Source organism: Ctenopharyngodon idella, chromosome 17 (assembly GCF_019924925.1).
Source record: "Ctenopharyngodon idella isolate HZGC_01 chromosome 17, HZGC01, whole genome shotgun sequence".
Classification (NCBI taxonomy): domain Eukaryota; kingdom Metazoa; phylum Chordata; class Actinopteri; order Cypriniformes; family Xenocyprididae; genus Ctenopharyngodon; species Ctenopharyngodon idella.
In genome coordinates this window covers 16,952,677-16,971,508 of record NC_067236.1, presented here as the reverse complement: position 1 = coordinate 16,971,508, position 18,832 = coordinate 16,952,677, and the positions used below count along the sequence as shown (strand labels likewise).

General features: G+C 37.9%; 1 protein-coding gene across 1 annotated transcript; it reads right to left on the bottom strand.

Moving 5' to 3' along the window:
- Positions 1–1,531: 1,531 nt before the first annotated feature.
- si:ch211-132f19.7 (adenylate cyclase type 8) lies at positions 1,532–17,531 on the bottom strand. The gene is made up of 18 exons (XM_051869186.1): positions 16,338–17,531; positions 15,912–16,061; positions 15,701–15,831; positions 15,492–15,603; positions 15,155–15,282; positions 12,841–12,999; positions 12,523–12,754; positions 10,788–10,976; positions 10,604–10,704; positions 10,250–10,451; positions 9,264–9,356; positions 8,950–9,122; positions 7,584–7,665; positions 7,135–7,293; positions 6,772–6,918; positions 6,457–6,549; positions 5,649–5,763; positions 1,532–3,175 (listed from the first exon to the last, which is right to left on the bottom strand). Exons 1-18 carry the CDS (start codon positions 17,211–17,213, stop codon positions 2,769–2,771), a joined length of 3,549 nt encoding a protein of 1,182 aa, XP_051725146.1. The 5' UTR covers positions 17,214–17,531; the 3' UTR covers positions 1,532–2,768.
- Positions 17,532–18,832: the final 1,301 nt, after the last annotated feature.

Genomic DNA, 18,832 nt, shown 5'->3' with positions numbered 1-18,832 from the left:
TCCACACTCAAGTGATAGTGTTAGGTGGAGCACTAAAGATCTTATTATTCCCAAGTGATAGTGCTCAAACAGACCGAAGAAAGTTGTCGACTAGACGCAGTGCTAGAGTATAAATATTATTAAGTGTCGACTATAGACGCTCGGGTGTCGACTGGAGGTGCTCCAGGTAAACTTAAGTTTGAACCCAGGTAATCTGGGCGCAATTGTGTTGCCTAACACTTTATTTTAGAGTCTCTATTACATGTATGTAGCCTACTTTCTATAGTAATAACAGAAATTATGCATAATTACAACCAAGTAACCATAAACCAAACCAAACCCTAATCCTAATCATATATGTTCTATAATTATATAGCATGTTGTTAATTAATATTTCTCATTAGTAGGCTATTTGTAGCTATAGCCTATTACACATCTTAAAATAAAGTGTAACCCAGAATTGTCTTTGGAAATTAGCTAATTAAGCTTCAACTACCTTTAACACGATTTACATTTATATATGCATTGTATTAAGAAATTGAAACATAGGCTAAGTATAATAAGTGTTGGGTATAAGTTACTCTAAAAAAGTAATTAACTAGCTACTAATTAGATTAATTACTCTCTCTAACAAGTTTTGCATTACTTATTACTTACTTCCTAAATCCAATATCAACCTGGACCAGTTAAACAATACAAGGATAGACGTGAAAGTGCTCTTTTAATTCTTTCAAATAAATAATATAAAATCACATAAATTATTATTGAACTGACCAAAGTATTTAAAGAGAAAAGGTTACATTTAAAACATACATTTTAACAGTAGATATTAATTTTTTTATGTTAGTTCCACTGTTTTATATAGAATTGTTCTATATCCTATACAGTATTTAATGCAATTACATCAGAAGTAACTGTAATTAAATTACAGAAAAATAAAGAGTAATCCCTTACTTTACTTTTTCAAGGGAAAAGTAATTAAATTACTGTAATTATTACTTAGTAATGCATTACACCCAACATTCAGTATAATTGTCATTGTCATACATTTTTAAGCATTCTTTAATAACCAAGTAATTTTATTTTTTTAGTGTTAGTACAATTGTACCAAACTCATTTTTTAATAGCATTTATTATAACCTTTTTATGATGTTTGTTCAGGTCAAATGTAGTACACCCAAGAAAATGTAATAATTCAAAGATTCGTGGTATTTAAATTTTTTTTTTTTTTTTTTACATGATTTAGTGACTTGCTGTGTACTAGAAGGCATCTACCTTTAAGAAGAAAAGCTCAATCTTACCATCACACAACTGTTTGAGGTATTTTTCTTTATATCTTCCAGAGTCGCTTACAAGGCCAAAGCAAACAGAACAAGCGTACTGAGGTAGGCCTTATTTTAACATTCCCAAAACATACACCATTCATAAACATTAATATATATATATATATATATATATATATATATATATATAAATAAATGTATCAACTATGCTTATAACAAATAATTCATGTTAGCCAAAAACTAATATATTATAACTTTATAATTTTTCCATTGTTTGCCTGTTTCTAATAATGGCCTAATTAGACAAATATTGAAAATAAAAATGATGATTTTGGAAGATATTATGTACCCCTCACCAATATATTAAGTATCCCTATTTATATTTTTCAAAAATTGTACACGCTGTTGCATACTTAGTGTAGCGGCACAATAAAATAACTTCTGTGACACTCCAGTCCTTTATACTTGCACCTTGTTTTATTTGTAAAGCTTTGTACAGTCAACCAAAATATGTGCTCCCGCACTCACCCCCATTCTTCCATGCAAACACACACACACACAGGTGTTTTAACCCCACCTAATAAATAACACTCCCCTTCTACCCTTGGTCACATGACATTCATATTACATGGCTCCTACACGGCAACATCATTTGTTGGCTTACATGTGGTAGTGTGTCCCAGAAATATCTAAGTGTACAAAAAGATTTTTGGCATTGTCCTTCCTGCTCTAGTAGTGTTTCTTTTACATTTTCATTTTCATCCAAAGTCAATAATAAGTCGATTTACATTCTTAGGTATATTATTATCCACTATAAAATCAAAGTATGACCCCTTAAAACAAAAGAAGAGATAGAGACAGAAGCTTTAAAACTTTTTCCTGTCCCACTACCATGTAAACATAATATAAGGGGAGTTTTTAAACGGTTGATTATCTAAAAATTGTAAAAGCTATGAATCTAAATATTCTGTTACATGCTTTTCATAGAAAATCAGATATGTTGGAACAATAATCCTGGGATTTATAGCTTTTCCAGAGTGTTAATGAGCAATACAACTGTATCAGGCAATCAGCTAATTAGTTTAGCGAGGGTGTCCTCGCACCCTTCATTCTCCATTTGCACATTTATGTTATCAGTGATAGTTGAGCATCATAGTACATATGAATATGATCTCCAATTAAATGAACGGTTATAATCACACAAAAATTCTGGGTTAAAAACAACCCAAGTTGGGTTGAAAATGGACAAAACCAGCGACTGTGTTGTTTTAACCCAGCGGTTGGCTTAAATGATTGCCCAATGGCTGGCCAGTTGTATTTAATCCAATTATCGTTTAAAAATTAGTATATGGCTTAGTAGAATTCTGGTCATACAAGAGAAATAAAGTTATTACTATTCAGGAAGAGAACATGGAAAATCACTTAAAGGCAATGACTCATGAAAGAGACATAAGAGTCTCTAAAAGAGGTATTGAATATGGTTCCTGTCCAGTTTTCAATCAGAACTCATGTTATCTCCATGAGATGAAAGCCTCCATTGGCCTCTCGTAACTCCTCTTTCTTGCGGGCCTGCACCAGGGAAAAGACCACAGCAGCGAGGGTGTTCCTCCCGAGAGAGATCCCTCTGCTGGTGCTTCTCTCGCCGTAGCTTGAGCTCTGTTCCCTGCTGCTAACAAAGTAGGTGCGGACCCCTCCCCGTCGCTCGCTAACCCCTTTGACGTAGATATCTCCTCTAAGCTGTAGCACAAAGCCGTGGTCAGCTAGGATACGGCTCGTGGCCTCTGGGACCTGAATACGCCCACTGAGCCCTGTGCTGTCCATTCGACTAGCAAGATTCACAGTCATGCCCCAAATATCATACTGGGGCTTAGTGGCGCCAATCACCCCGGCGACTACAGGCCCATGAGAAATACCTGTGGGATAGAAATGCAGTTTTATGCACATTAAATTTCTTTCAGAAGAAGAGTAATTTATAACATTTTGCTTAAAGATCACATGGCAAAAACATTTTTTTTCTTGTTCACAAAAAGACCAGTGGCCAGATTCAAAAAATCTTCTTAAAGTGCCTTAAAAGCATGCAGCTTTATTCAATGTGCTGACGTAATTTCCACAGAAACAGGTAGACAGGGTGAGACATATCAAAATAGCCAACCAGACGTCATTTGCACCAATGAAAAGCATATTTATGCTGTCTGGGTCGTTCCATGTGCCCTATATAGTGCACTATGTGCAATATAGAAATAGTAAATGTGTGTGTTAATATTTTCGTATTTCTTGGGCTTCACTTTTTAACTTTTTTTGTGCAATATTGTCTTAGGCAATCTTTTTCTGTTATGTTATGTGCACATCATGGACACATCTAGACAAAACAAGAAGTATATTGATACTCTCGCACACAACCGGAAGTTGAAGATATGCACACACATTTACGCACATAGGCCTACATTTCTTAGTCTTAGTCAGTGTTCTGGCTACTGGTTCATTACATCAACTGCGTATGACAACAGTTCAAATTGTTAAATAAAGTCGTTATTTTTGTTTTGTTTTTGTGCACAAAATTATTCTTGTCGCTTCATTACATTAAAGGGTTAGTTCACCCAAAAATGAAAATTCTGTCATTTATTACTCACCCTCATGTCGTTCCACACCCGTAAGACCTTCGTTCATCTTCTGAACACAAATTAAGATATTTTTGATGAAATCCGATGGCTCAGTGAGGCCTCTATTGACAGCAAGATAATTAATATTTTCAATGCCCAGAAAGCTACTAAAGACATATTTAAAACCATATGCAGTGGTTCAACCTTAATGTTATGAAGTGACGAGAATACTTTTTGTGCGCCAAAAAAACTAAATAATGACTTTATTCAACAATATCTAGTGATGGGCGATTTCAAAACACTGCTTCATGAAGCTTAGAAGCTTTACGAATCTTTTGTTTCGAATCAGTGGTTCAGAGCATGTATCAAACTGCCAAAGTCACGCCCCCCAGTGGTGAACCATTTAAATTTCGAAACACTTTTGACGTAACGAAGCTGCGTTTACTGAAATCACGTGACTTTGGCAGTTTGATACACACTCCGAACCACTGTTTCGAAACAAAAGATTCATAAAGCTTCATGAAGCATTGTTTTGAAATCGCCAATAACTAGATATTGTTGAATAAAGTCGTTATTTTGTTTTTTGGTTCACAAAAAGTATTCTCGTCACTTCATAACATTAAAGTTGAACCACTGTAGTCACATGAACTGTTTTAAATATGTCTTTTGTAGCTTACTTGCTTTCAATGCAGGCCTCACTGAGCCATCTGATTTTATCAAAAATATCTTAATTTGTGTTCCGAAGATGAACGAAGGTCTTACGGGTTTTGGATGACATGAGGGTGAGTAATTAATGACAGAATTTTCATTTTTGGGTGAACTAACCCTTTAAATCATATAGATGGTCTCTTTTAAAGGGTTAGTTCACCCAAAAATGAAAATTCTGTCAATAATTACTCACCCTCGTGCCGTTTTACACCCGTAAGACCTTCGTTGATCTTCAGAACGCAAAATAAGATATTTTTTGTTGAAATCCGATGGCTCCGTGAGGCCTACATAGGGAGCAATGACATTTCCTCTCTCAAGATCCATAAAGGTACTAAAAACATATTTAAATCAGTTCATGTGAGTACAGTGGTTCAATATTAATATTATAAAGCGACGAGAATATTTTTGGTGCGCCAAAAAAAACCAAAATAACGACTTATTTAGTGATGGCGATTTCAAAACACTGCTTCAGGAAGCTTCGGAGCATAATGAATCAGCGTGTCGAATCATGATTCGGATCGCGTGTCAAACTGCTGAAATCACATGACTTTGGCGCTCCGAACCGCGGATTCGACACGCTGATTCATTATGCTCCGAAGCTTCATGAAGCAGTGTTTTGAAATCGGCCATCACTAAATAATTTGTTATTTTGTTTTTTTTGGCGCACCAAAAATATTCTCGTCGCTTTATAATATTAATATTGAACCACTGTACTCACATGAACTGATTTAAATATGTTTTTAGTACCTTTATAAATCTTGAGAGAGGAAATGTCATTGCTCCCTATGTAGGCCTCACGGAGCCATCGGATTTCAACAAAAATATCTCAATTTGCGTTCCGAAGATTAACAAAGGTCTTACGGGTCTGGAATGGCATGAGCGTGAGTAATAAATTACAGAATTTTCATTTTTGGGTGAACTAACCCTTTAAGTGCTACTTCCCTTCATAGCAAGTAGTCATTAAACATTAACATGTGACAGAATCAAATAAAGCAAATAATCCCATATAAACTTATATTAGCAGTTTATTTTTGTGTATTACTAGTAGAGAAGTTATACAAGAATAGCACATTCTTACCGACACGCAACTGGAAGTTGTTTGAGGTACGTTTGTTTATTTCTTTCAAAGTTTCTTGCATGGCCAAAGCAAACAGAACCAGCGTACTGAGGTGAGCCCACTCATCTTCACATTCCTATAAAATATACATGAATACCATTGAGCCTTAATTTACAAAAATGCAACTTTTCAATTACTACTTAACTATTTAATTACTAATATTTTTAATATTTATGATTATTTATGTTTTTTTTAAGTTATATAGTTCCTGATCGACATAGTGGCCAGAATTAAAATTATTATTTTTTTATTATTTACAGTTCTGCTTATAAATTTACATACCCTTGCAGAATATGCAAAATGGTAATAATTTTTTTTACAAAATAAAGAAGGATTATAAATAAGAGGGATTAATATCTGCTAAAATTTTAGTTTGACATGCCAAAAACAGTTTGTTAAAGCAAATAGGTGTTTCCACTTCTCCTCCTTTTCACAGTCAGGCAGAAATGATGGGTGGTTCCAAAATATATGGTCACATGACAATAAATGTGTACGGTTGCCAACATACATCATCTTACCCCACTGGCTCATCTTACCCCACTCCCCCCTATGTAAAATTATGAGCAAATCTGTATTGATATTTTATACTACTTTTATACTAATACTATTTTTATTACCTGATTCCAATATTGACCTAATCAAACCGGTGCGGATAATATTAACCGCAACATTGGCTGAAACTGATATGGACACCAGTAGCACTTATATCATGCATCGGCTTATATTGTCAGGAATACATTTTGAAATCACATGTCAAGGTGCCACTCACCTGTTTTTCAGGAGACAGGCCAGAAGCAGCCATGTAGCAGCTGCCAATGGTTTTGATTTTCTCTATGTCCTCGAAGTAAGGCTCTTCCAGTAGCTAAAGGAACAACAGGGAAAAAGATTAAGTAAGCCTGTCTCTGAAATATTTTACTATTTCCATGTCTTATGATAAAAAAAGTGAGTGTTTGCACATGTGCAATACGTACATTCCATTATTTGTAACATCTGAGCTGCTATTAGCCGTTAAAGCACTGAGCATGTCCAGGCTTGGGCTCTGACGACATTTGGTACTAAGAGGATGCTGCACAAATCCACGTACCTCATCAAAGTCAGCGATGATCTCATTAAGAAGCCGCAGACACTCCACATCTTGATGAATCAACTCTTTCTTCTCGTAATAATCTGTAAAGTCTGGAATGGAAGCAAACATCACCCCAACTCGCTCGAATGATTCAGAGAACAGGTCCTTGAAGCCAAAGAGTTAATACAGAGAAAATACACTGTTAATTTATTTATACTCCTGGGATAATGAAGGTGCATGACTGCTGGAACAATTTAAATGCTTTAAATTAGCCCTCAGTTTGAAAACAGCTTGACAGTTGTACTATATATATTATTATTTGTTATTTTCTGACCAAAGATTAAACTATTAGTGTCTGTCATCAATAATCCACTCAACTACCTCATTGTTCCTGTCTCTCTCTAGAAAGTGGCGAGCTACATGGGCAGGAAGAATGTTGTACAGCAGACACTCGTTATGCTCCCTCAGTTCCTTCATGTCCTCCACTTCCTGCCTGGCCTGCAGACGCCACAGGAAGTCAAGCCTGGCTGTAGTTTCTAACTGTAGGTTCAAACAATCATACCGAAATAACTTGAAACACAAAATATAAATTGCATGTCAGGTTTGAGTGTTTCAGTTATTTCACAATGGGATGATAATTATAGCTAAGCGGTGATTTGATTATTATTTATTTATATCATTAAAAAAATAATAATTATATAATTAAAAATAAATATATTATAATTATAAATATGTAATAATTCTATATTATTATTACTAAAATTACTAGTACTAGCAAAGAATTATGCATTCCTGTAATTAAACATTTTAATAAGATGTTAATATACTACCTGTCTACTGTTGTATAGGACGACCACAACAAACATGGCCATTAGCAACACAGAAATGCCTTTGCGTCTGAGGTACTGAGATCTGGGCAAAAACACACATATACACATCAGAGGGGCCATAAAAATTCAACAATCCAGGAAGTAATTTGTTGGGGTCATATCATGAAAAAGACTTTCTAAAAAAGTTTGAGGTACTATATACTATACTATATGAAAAGGAGAAATATGCAATGTTACATAAAAATAAAAAAATAAAAAAAATGTTTATACAATTTCAAATGTTATTCAAATTCAACAGCTCTTAAAATGTCAAGTGGCATAACCATCAAGAAAAAAAATCCTTACACTTTAAATGCACTTGTGTGCACATTAATCATTATTTAAAAAAAAAAAATTCTTTATTTACTTTTAAATTTATAAATATGACCAAATTATGAAATTCACCGAGTTTTCTTTGTATTATTTGACCTCGACTAATATTGCTTTTTCACAGAATTGAAAGGTATTTATATTGACAAATAAAGCTTCTTTTAAAATCTTTTAAAAACTGATGTAATGCATATTTTGAACACTGAACACTGTCTAAACAATTTTTTAGTTGTTAAATAACATTTAAAAGTGTTTAAATTAATATTTTGACTGTTTTTATGTCAGGCGGTACAACCAATAGTTGTATGTATATATACTGTAGTTGTACCACCTGACATGGAAAGTGTACCAACCTACCTGTACTTGTAATTAGCTGTTTTTACCAGTATTTGAGAGAGATCTACAAACTTTTTCACTCTGCCAGAAGAATCATTTGGGGTCCTCTAAATGATGCATTATCATGTTTACTGTTATTACCTTATCAGTTCATATAAAAACAGCAATGTTTGCAGTTGTGCCACCCTGACATTTGAGAATATACAAATTGCTGGACAAAAGTTTTTCAATGATCTCAACAGCTTTAAAACTACTGATATTTATAAAATTTGTTTATATGAAAGGTTTCAAACCTTAAAGTGATGCCATAGTATTTTCATAGTTTTTAATTTTTTATTATTAAGACACCATTTTAAATAGTTTTCTTAGTCCGTTCATTTGTTCGGACAGTTGCACCACCTGACATTTTGGGGGTTTAAGATAACAAACCATAAAATAATATGTATTATTTAAATGTACTAAAAATGAATTCATACTAAATAGGTTTTATAGAATAAAGTGATCCTGAATTTATCAAATTATTTTAAAAGGAAATAATGCACTTGGACACAAAAATATGCACATTATGTCGTTGACCCTGAAGTGCCAATGTCTTAAAATCCAACACATTACAACATTTAGAAACTTGGTATGACCTCTTTGATAAAACAAAATAATGTACCTCTGAATTTGGCCGTTTTGGTGTTGGCGGATAAAGAGCACATGGAAGGCTACCTCAATGAGGTATGTGTAAACTGCAATGACTAACATCAGTACTGCCAACTTCAACAGACAGCTGAGTCTGAGGAACACAGCACACGTCACCATGGCCAACACACCACTCAAAACAAAGAACTGCAGAGAGACAGACATTTATTGTATGCCTTATAGTTTACTCAGTCACAGGCATGGCGTTCAGGAAATGGTACTAGAATAAGCATTACTGGAAGTTGTCACACTTGTGACACATTTGTATTTAATAAGTATCTACTGTACCTCAGGATGGTTGCAGATGTTCACAGTCCACTGTGAGTCTTGTTTGGAGATCTTGTTACTTTCCTCAGCCTCTCCAACTGTGTTACACCACAACTGTACAACAAAAAAAAAAAATCATAGATGAGTTAAAGGGTTAGTTTACCCAAAAATGAAATTTCTGTCATTAATTACTCACCCTCATGTTGTTCGAAACCAGTAGTACCTTCGTTCATCTTCAGAACACAAATTAAGATATTTTTGATGAAATCCGAGAGCTTTCTGACCTCTCTATATACAGCAACATCATAACCAACTTTAAGGCCCAGAAAGGTAGTAAAGACATCGTTAAAAGAGTCCATGTTCAACCTTAATGTTATGAAGCAACGAGAATACTTTGTGCGCAAAACCAAAAATTGTCCCTGTCAGTCTCCTACGCTGTACGCATTGTAAACACAGTGCAGCGCTTCTGCGTTCTACGTCAGAACGCCGACTCAGTATTGGCCGACGCTGTTCATGTGAGCACCACGACGCATGTGTGTGATGATGATACAGGAGCCGGCCAATAATGAGCTGGCGTTCTGACGTAGAACCTGGAAGCGCTGCACTGTGTTTACAACGTGTACAGTGTAGGAGACTGACAGGGAAGAGAAGAAATTGTTAAATAAAGTCATTGTTTTTGTTTTGTTTTTGCACACAAAAGTATTCTCGTCACTTCATAACATTAAGGTTGAACCACTGCAGTCACATGGACTATTTTAACGATGTCTTTACTACCTTTCTGTTCCTTGAAAGTGGTAATAATGTTGCAGTCTATGGGGGGGTCAGAAAGCTCTCGGATTTCATCAAAAATATCTTAATTTGTGTTCCGAAGATGAACGAAGGTCTTACGGGTGTGGAACGACATGAGGGTGAGTAATTAATGACAGAATTTTCACTTTTGGGTGAATTAACCCTTAAAAGAAAAGCATTTTAATTTGGCCCAAGAAACTATAAATTCTGGCACTCACAATATCACAGGAGGCCACACCGAAGTTAATAGCAATAGCAGTGAGGGTGAGCAGGTTACGGATGCTCTTGGTCTCATGGATCCAGCAGCACAGATGCTGTAAGTATGGTGGGGAGCGCTTAAATTCCTCAGCCAGTGTGACCAGAAGCAGTAGCATGTAGACAAACAGGAATACTAAAAACTGGATTACCATAGGACAGATTCTGTGGGGGACACATGCAGACAGAGCAATATATGTAATACATTTTAAAATTCAATGATACACTTTCATTGAATTTTAAAATGTATTACATATATATATATATATATACATATATATCATTAGGCTTTTGAAACAACAATAATAATAGCTCACTGTGGTGAGGGGATGAGGGCCTGAACAGCCATGATGAAGAGAAGCACGAGGAAAGAGCAGGCTAAGTTGGACTTGAACATCTCGTCTCTCATCTGAGAAAACTGAAAGTGCAAATTTTGTGTAGGCCTACTTATAAGCAAAAATGCTAAACAAAGTATAAAACCTGTTCTTCTGCAGTCCATACCTTTCCCTCAATGTGTGTGTCTTTGAAGACCAACGTGAAGGGTGTGATGTGTTCCTTGCGCATTCGCTCACTACTGCGCACCTCGATGGCCTGCTTGATTCTCTTGTTGATTTCTCGAGACCCGGCACAATGGGGAATAAGCTGATTGGGCAACTGCACCAGGGAGCCATTGGTGAAAGTGGCTAAGATCTAAAAAATGACCAAACAAAAAGCATTGCCAGTGTTTCAAGTGTAAAAAATAAATTCTATTAAAGCTGCAAGCAGTGATGACAGGGCCCTCGCACCCGGGATCACCGCCACCCGGTGGCTTTAGGAAAACTGTGAACAGTGGGCGATAGTCATTTAAGTAGATAAATAGAGGAGAAATATGGCAGTCATTTTGATGCACCACAGTTCCTGCTGCCAACAGGTGGCGCTTTGACTATGACTGAATATTGCCATGTAGATGTCTTCAGGCCAGGACTATTATCAAATGTGAAGTTTGGGGCAGATTGGACATTGTATGCCTGAGTTACAACAACATCCTGTTTCATGGCGTAAATCGCATACATCAGCCAAGTATTGCATGATTTAACGCGTTTCTAACATGTTTAGTACTTCGTGGCATATTTACAGTGCAAAGCATGCCATTTCCTGTTGCCAGCAGGTGGCGCTATGACTGTAACTGAATATTGGCATGTAGATGTCTTCAGGTCAGGACATTAATAAGACATGAAGTTTGGGACAAATCGGACATTGTATGCCCAAGTTACAACAACTTCCTGTTTCATGGCAAACATCGAATTTTGTCAGGCCGCCAGGGACACGCCCTTTAGTGAAAACTCTAAATCTTCGCAATTTAAAGTCTCAAAGGCCTTTAGATTAGACTGACTAAATATGATGTTTATCTGATAAAATGTCTAGGAGGAGTTCATTAAAGTACAACGTCTGGAAATGGTAAAAACTGCAAAAATTTTGCAGAGAAAATTCAAAATATCTCACTTCCTGTTGGGTTTTCAGAATTTGCATCCAGGGACTTTTTTGTAGGTATTGGGCTGTTACATGTGTCTACTGGATTTCATACTTGTATGTGAAACGTAGCGCAAAGGGCACTTAATTAAAATTTTGTAGGTGGCGCTATTGAGCCATTTTGCCACACCTAATTCTGAAACCCATATCAGACGAAAATTTTCACCACTTCTGACACGTGTGCAAAGTTTCATGAGTCTTCAAGCATGTTTAGGCCCTCAAAAAATGCGATTTATTTTGGAGAAGAAGAAGAATTGGCCGAGCAATTACAATAGGGTCCTCACACCTTCAGTGCTCGGGCCCTAATAGAGAAGGATGACCTGTACCATTTTGGTTTTTGGCCAAAATTAGAGATTTTTTTTTCTTCAATTTATCATATTGGTTGATTAGTCCCAATGCTAACAGGATGATTTAGCTAACTTTACAACAGAAATAACGCATTTTTGCCTTGGGCATAGACTTCCATATTAAATGCTTACTGTACACATGGTTTTTGTTTGGTTTTACAAGTCTAGTCTCTTATAAATTATTTTCTAATGTAATCTGCCATGCCACTGATGCTGGTGATAAAGTTTAACTTGTATACATCGTGGAACACTTTAGTTTACTAAAGAATTCACTGAATAACACTAGTATGGCACTATTTAACAGGTTTGATAACTTTCAATCACTAACTAGAGAGAGCATTCAGATCTAAGTGAGGTTTATGAGGCCAGCACAGACTCACGCAGTTCATTCCAATGATGTTATCAAAAGGAAGCTCAGCACTCCATGAAGTCTCATCTTTGCTTGTTCTCCGGACTTTAGGGGGCTCCTTGTCTTCCTGAGGTGTATGGCAGATCAGAAAGGTGTCGATCTTGTGTTTGCATAAAAACTCATTCCGCTCATGGCCTCGACCTTCTTCTGTCTCATATACACCCTCTAGACAGTCCAAGGTTGCTCGTGATATATGAATCCTCCTAATATTATACAATTTGTTTTATTACTCTAATATCAATTGCATTTAGTTAAACATATGACCATGCTAATGATCTGGTGTACTTACCCTGGGATTCCTCCAGCCTCTAGCATGTTGGCAACATCTACGTCCCAAGACCACACATCAAACTGCCATTTCTGAAGACCCAAAACCCCACACAGAACCGAGCCAGAGTGGATCCCGATACGCATGTCTACATCTCTCTGTAACTCCTTGCGTACATAACTAACAAAGTGAGAGGGAAGTATAACATTTTTCTGAGTTATGATCATCTCTTTCGTTTTCATCATCAAAAATAGACTTGCATAGAAAAAGAATGTTCCAAAAAATCAATCCCTCTCCTGGAGAGTCAACATCCTGCAGAGTTCCAACAGAGCTCCAACCCGCCCCAACATGAATGCTGCATCCCAGTTCTCCTACTTATACTATGCCCTAAAAGTATGTACTGTTTTTGTGAAGAAAACTACATGCTTTTGAGTGTGTAGCAGAAGAGTAGGCAAGATTAGGGACATATTACTTCGTCAAGCTCTGTCACTTAGTTGTGTGCAACCGGTCATCATTTAAACTGCCCTGTCAATTATCTTGTCACAGTTAAAATCCTCCACATTCAATTTAGTTTAATTTCCTACCAATTCGGAGAGAAATGTAGTCGCACATTGATCTGCCAGTCATGGGTCTTTCATGCGGAGAACTCATGTCTGCATAATGATGCATTTAAAAATTAATGAGTAATCGCATCTTTATAAAAGTTCACAATGCTGTTGCGGATGAAATATAATGTGGATAAGATTGAATAAATGTCTTTTCATCAGGTTAGATACTGATTATTAATCACTCAAACCCCTTTATCTAAACCGCTCTGCTTAACCGTTGATCTCGAACATCCATCATGTTTGTAGTTTAACACTTTTTATTCATGTTTGTAGTTCTAATTGAATCCTCGTCCAACATGCAATGGGTTGTGGGCAATATTAGCTGTTAGAGTGTGCATGAATCTCCACTTTGGATTCTAACCAGGAAAAGTAGACCATCCGGGATCTTTCGAATACTCATTTCAACATACTACAATTTGGGATGCACTAATTCTAATTTCGAATACTATTTAGGATGGATAGTATGTAAATTGGGATGCAGCATTAGGTTTTCAGTAATCCTGAAGACCGTGACAAGCTGGTTCAGGTGTGCTTTATTAGGGTTGGAGCAGAACTTTGCAGGACAGTGGACCTTTGGGAGTAGAATTAAAACCCTTGCAAAAGATGTGCAATTTTTAGTGGCACCACAGAGCAAGTCTTTGGGGGAAATCAACATACACTATATTGCCAAATGTTTTGGGACGCCTGCCTTTACGTGCACATGAACTTTAATGACATCCCATTCTTAATCCGTAGGGTTTAATATGGAGTTGGCCCACCTTTTGCAGCTATAACAGCCTCGACTCTTCTGGGAAGGCTTTCCACAAGGTTTAGGAGTGTGTTTATGGGAATTTTTGACCATTCTTCTAGAAGTACATTTGTGAGGTCAGGCACTGATGTTAGACGAGAAGGCCTGGCTTGCAGTCTCCGCTCTAATTCATCCCAAAGGTGTTCTTTCGGGTTGAGGTCAGGACTCTGTGCAGGCCCATCAAGTTCCTCCACACCAAACTCGCTCATCCAAGTCTTTATGGACCTTGCTTTGTGCACTGGTGCGCAGTCATGTTGGAACAGGAAGGGGCCATCCCTAAACTGTTCCCACAAAGTTGGGAGCATGAAATTGTCCAAAATGTCTTGGTATGCTGAAGCATTAAGAGTTCCTTTCACTGGAACTAAGGGGCCAAGCCCAACCCCTGAAAAACAACCCCACACCATAATCCCCCCTAATCTGAAGGCCACACGAAGTTTGGTGGTCTGTAGCTACTGACTCTGCAGAAAGTTGGAGACTTCTGCGCACTGTACGCCTCAGCATGCGCTGACCCCGCTCTGTGATTTTACGTGACCTACCACTTCATGGCTGAGTTGCTGTTGTTCCCAATTGATTCCACTTTGTTATGATACCACTAACAGTTGACCATGGAATATTTAGTAGTGAGGAAATTTCACAAATGGACTTATTGCACAGGTGGCAACCCATCACGGTACCACGCTTGAATTCGCTGAGCTCCTGAAAGCGACCCATTCTTTCACAAATGTTTGTAGAAGCAGTCTGCATGCCCAGGTGCTTGATTTTATACACCTGTGGCCATGGAAGTGATTGGAACACCTGAATTCAATGATTTGGAGGGGTGTCCCAATACTTTTGGCAATATAGTGTATGAATGGCTTGCTTACAATCTCTGGAATAGGAAAAACATTTGGAATTACACACAACCCCTTTAAGTGGTTGTACTAACACATAAAATACACACCGTATAGTGTTGATCATGGCCAGACCCATCTCCACACAGCAGCGAGCGTGTGCAGTTTGGGGCTCTGGGACCCCAGACACACAGTAGTAACAATCGCCAAGAATCTTTATCCTCATGCAGTGATTCTCCTAAAATATCAAAAGACATCTTTCAATAATCTTCTACCATTGCATACTTCTACACTTTGGCATAAAGTAACACATTTGAGATTAAAACTAATTGCGACTGTACAATAGCTACAACAAAATGATTCCTAATCTCATATAGTACACTACAGCTGGACGTATGCATTGACCAGAACTCTTTTCTCTAACTGTCTTAGGTTAGTCTTTCTCACCTCAGCAAGGCGATCAAAGCGACCAAATAGCTCATTGAGCGTGCGCACCAATTCCTGAGCCGACATGGTCATGGAGAGAGAGGTGAAGCCTTTTATATCAGCAAAGAGGATACTGAGACAAGAGCACATATATGTTCATTTCATGAACCATCCTCCCAATCTAAATGTGCTGGAAGATAGTACTGCACAGGAAGCATTGTGTACTGTACCTGACATCTTTGTATTGATGAATGTAGGTCTTATGGAACTGTTGAGGAAGCAATTCATCATCCATAGCAGTCAAATCACTAATCATCTCCATAGCAATAAATCGAGGAAGAATGGACATCACCAAGCGTTCCTAACACAAAATGATTTCTCATTTCCACAGAGGTTTCATATTTATGATCTATGAATATCATATTATTAAGAATTTCAAACCTGTCTCTTGTTTTCTTGCTCCATCTTGACTCGTCCTTCAATGCAACGTCGCGTCTCAAGGAAGGCCTGCCTTTGTGCACGATCCGATAAGTAGTGGATGAACAGCCCTGCAGTATTCATACCCATGTACAACAGACCTTTCGCTAGTAACTGAAAGGAAACCAAGAGTAGAAGAGAAAAGTAGAAGAGATAAAGTTCATTAGTTGATCTCTGAAGTTGACAAGCGGTTGAAGATTGTCTTGAGATTCTGATACTCTTGTGCCATAATAATGGAGCATTTATCAAAAGGAAGACCAAGCACAACTCAATAGAAACATAAGAAAGACAGAAACTCCCATGGATTGACTCAAAATCTCAAGGATAGTTCTTGTGATCACCTTCAATTTTGATTAGACATTGATGTCTTGAGCATGGAGTCTTCTTTACCTTTCTTACAATGGCTGTGTCATCGTAGTTCCTAAGGGCATCCACCAAAAGGTGCAAGGAAGCGGTGAGGAACCCTGTGCAGATGGACCACAGAAGAGGTAGGGGCAATAGCGTGTAGGTGGTGAACAGAGTGAAGAGCACATACCAGGTCTGTTCCTTCTCCAATCCATATACCAAACCACCCAGTACCTGAACAGTCTGAGACAGCCAGCTCACCAGCCCAGCATAGCGCAGGTTATCTGGAGACATCAGTCCTTTACAGCTCAGAACTAAGATGCATATGACTGCTCCAAGTACCATGAAGAGCCCAGCCAACCATCCTTGTTGAGAGTCCACCATCTCAGGGGCAACTGCCAGGTATATAAAGAGAATATGGAGTTTGGTAAGGATATCGATGACATTAGTGACTACAAGGGAAGTTCGGCGCTGACCAGATGAATGCTGCTGGTACAGACGCTCGAGATCATGAGATTTGAACTTGTGGTGGAGAGCAGGAAGGAAGACTCCACGCACCGTGGAGCCCCAGCTTACAAAGAAGTCTACATCACTGAGCGAGTCGGTGGACTTCCGCGTGGAGTTGGAGCTGCGCTCTCGTAATGGATGGATGCGGGCCGCAGAGGAGCGCCGCTTGTGCGTGCCAGCATTGCCCCGTGTAGCTTTGTTACGAATCTGCCTGTTGATGTCATCGATGTAGGCATCAGTAACAGTTATTTTGTGAGAACTGGCTGCTCGTCCCTCGTGGTGCATTCCTCGTTGGTCGATAATGTGACGTACTGCATTCTGCCACATTAGTTGCTTGCGTTTGAGGTTGGGGGTGGGAGGTGCAGCTGTGCATACCTTAGGCGAAACAGTGACTTCTGTAGAACTCAAAGCCATGATCTGAACCTGATTTGAACAGGCTTTAGATCCCAAAACTCAGATCAAGACCTTTATCAACTGCACAAACCTAAAACAATAGAGAAAACAAAAAGATTTAATAGTATGGATGGAACATTGAAGTTGTATCAGAATGAAACTCGAAAACAAACTTTAAAATGATTTAACACCGCATGTAAAATGACAATACACATCAAAACAAGCATAGTACCCCTAAAATACACCCAGAATACATCCAAAACAAGTTTAATACCCCAAAGACTCCCAAAAGGAGTTCTATACCCCCAAAACAAGTTCACTACCCCCAAAATACCCCTAGAACAAGTTCAGTACCATTCAAAGTCTCCCAAAACAAGTTCAATATCCCCAAAACAAGTACAATACCACTGAAAACACTCCTGAAACATGCTCGACACCCCACCAAAATACCAATAAACCGTTTAATACCCCTCAAAGACTCCCAAAATCAGTACCCCCAAAATACCTTCAAAACAGGTTCAATAACCCCCCACCCCTAGAACAAGTTCAGTACCCTTCAAAGACTCCCAAAACAAGTTCAGTACCCCCAAAATACCCCTAGAACAAGTTCAGTACCATTCAAAGACTCCCAAAACAAGTTCAATATCCCCAAAACAAGTACAATACCACTGAAAACACTCCTGAAACATGCTCGACACCCCACCAAAATACCAATAAACCGTTTAATACCCCTCAAAGACTCCCAAAATCAGTACCCCCCAAAATACCTTCAAAACAGGTTCAATAACCCCCCACCCCTAGAACAAGTTCAGTACCCTTCAAAGACTCCCAAAACAAGTTCAGTACCCCCAAAATACCCCTAGAACAAGTTCAGTACCATTCAAAGACTCCCAAAACAAGTTCAATATCCCCAAAACAAGTACAATACCACTGAAAACACTCCTGAAACATGCTCGACACCCCACCAAAATACCACTAAAACGTTTAATACCCCTCAGACTCCCAAAATCAGTACCCCCAAAATACCTTCAAAACAGGTTCAATACCCCCCCACCCCTAGAACAAGATCAGTACCCTTCAAAGACCCCCAAAACAAGTTCAATACCCACAAAATTCCACCTAAACAAGTTCACTCTCACAAATATTCCCCCAAAATGTATTTGACTGTACACAAAGCATGCACTAAACTGCATATTACAATAAGGAATATTGTCCAAAATTAATAGCAGAGAGCAAAATCGATTAAAACTGTGTATATAAATGCAATAAATGTAAATTGATGGATACTTGCCATTGATGTGGTGCTGCAAGCTTGATAAATCTTGTAACAATGCATGCATCTGCTCCTCCATGAACAGTAGCCCAGGTACACTGATCCGGACACAAGCAAATATCTAATATGGTACATTCTTGTCCCTCAGTGGTGTAATACTCAGCAACTGAGTGTAGAATGAATCTTCTTTTACAGTTTTCCCTTCTGCCATGCCATGCACCATAATTATGCAAAGCATAGCGATGTAAATGACTTGTCCTCTTATGTTACCATCCAACCATATTATCCATCACCTCGCCTCAAAACACTCCTCGGCATTGGATGAAGTCAAGCCCACTCCAGTATAAAAAGACGTTCTGTCTATGGA

Excerpts from the sequence above, each read along its gene's own strand:
- si:ch211-132f19.7 (XM_051869186.1), bottom strand. The coding sequence starts at position 17,213 with ATGGCTTTGAGTTCTACAGAAGTCACTGTTTCGCCTAAGGTATGCACA. Across the intron at positions 15,283-15,491 it reads GCTTTGATCGCCTTGCTGAG|GAGAATCACTGCATGAGGAT; the intron begins GTGAGAAAGACT and ends TTGATATTTTAG. Across the intron at positions 3,176-5,648 it reads CAACTTCCAGTTGCGTGTCG|GTATTTCTCATGGGCCTGTA; the intron begins GTAAGAATGTGC and ends TCTATCCCACAG.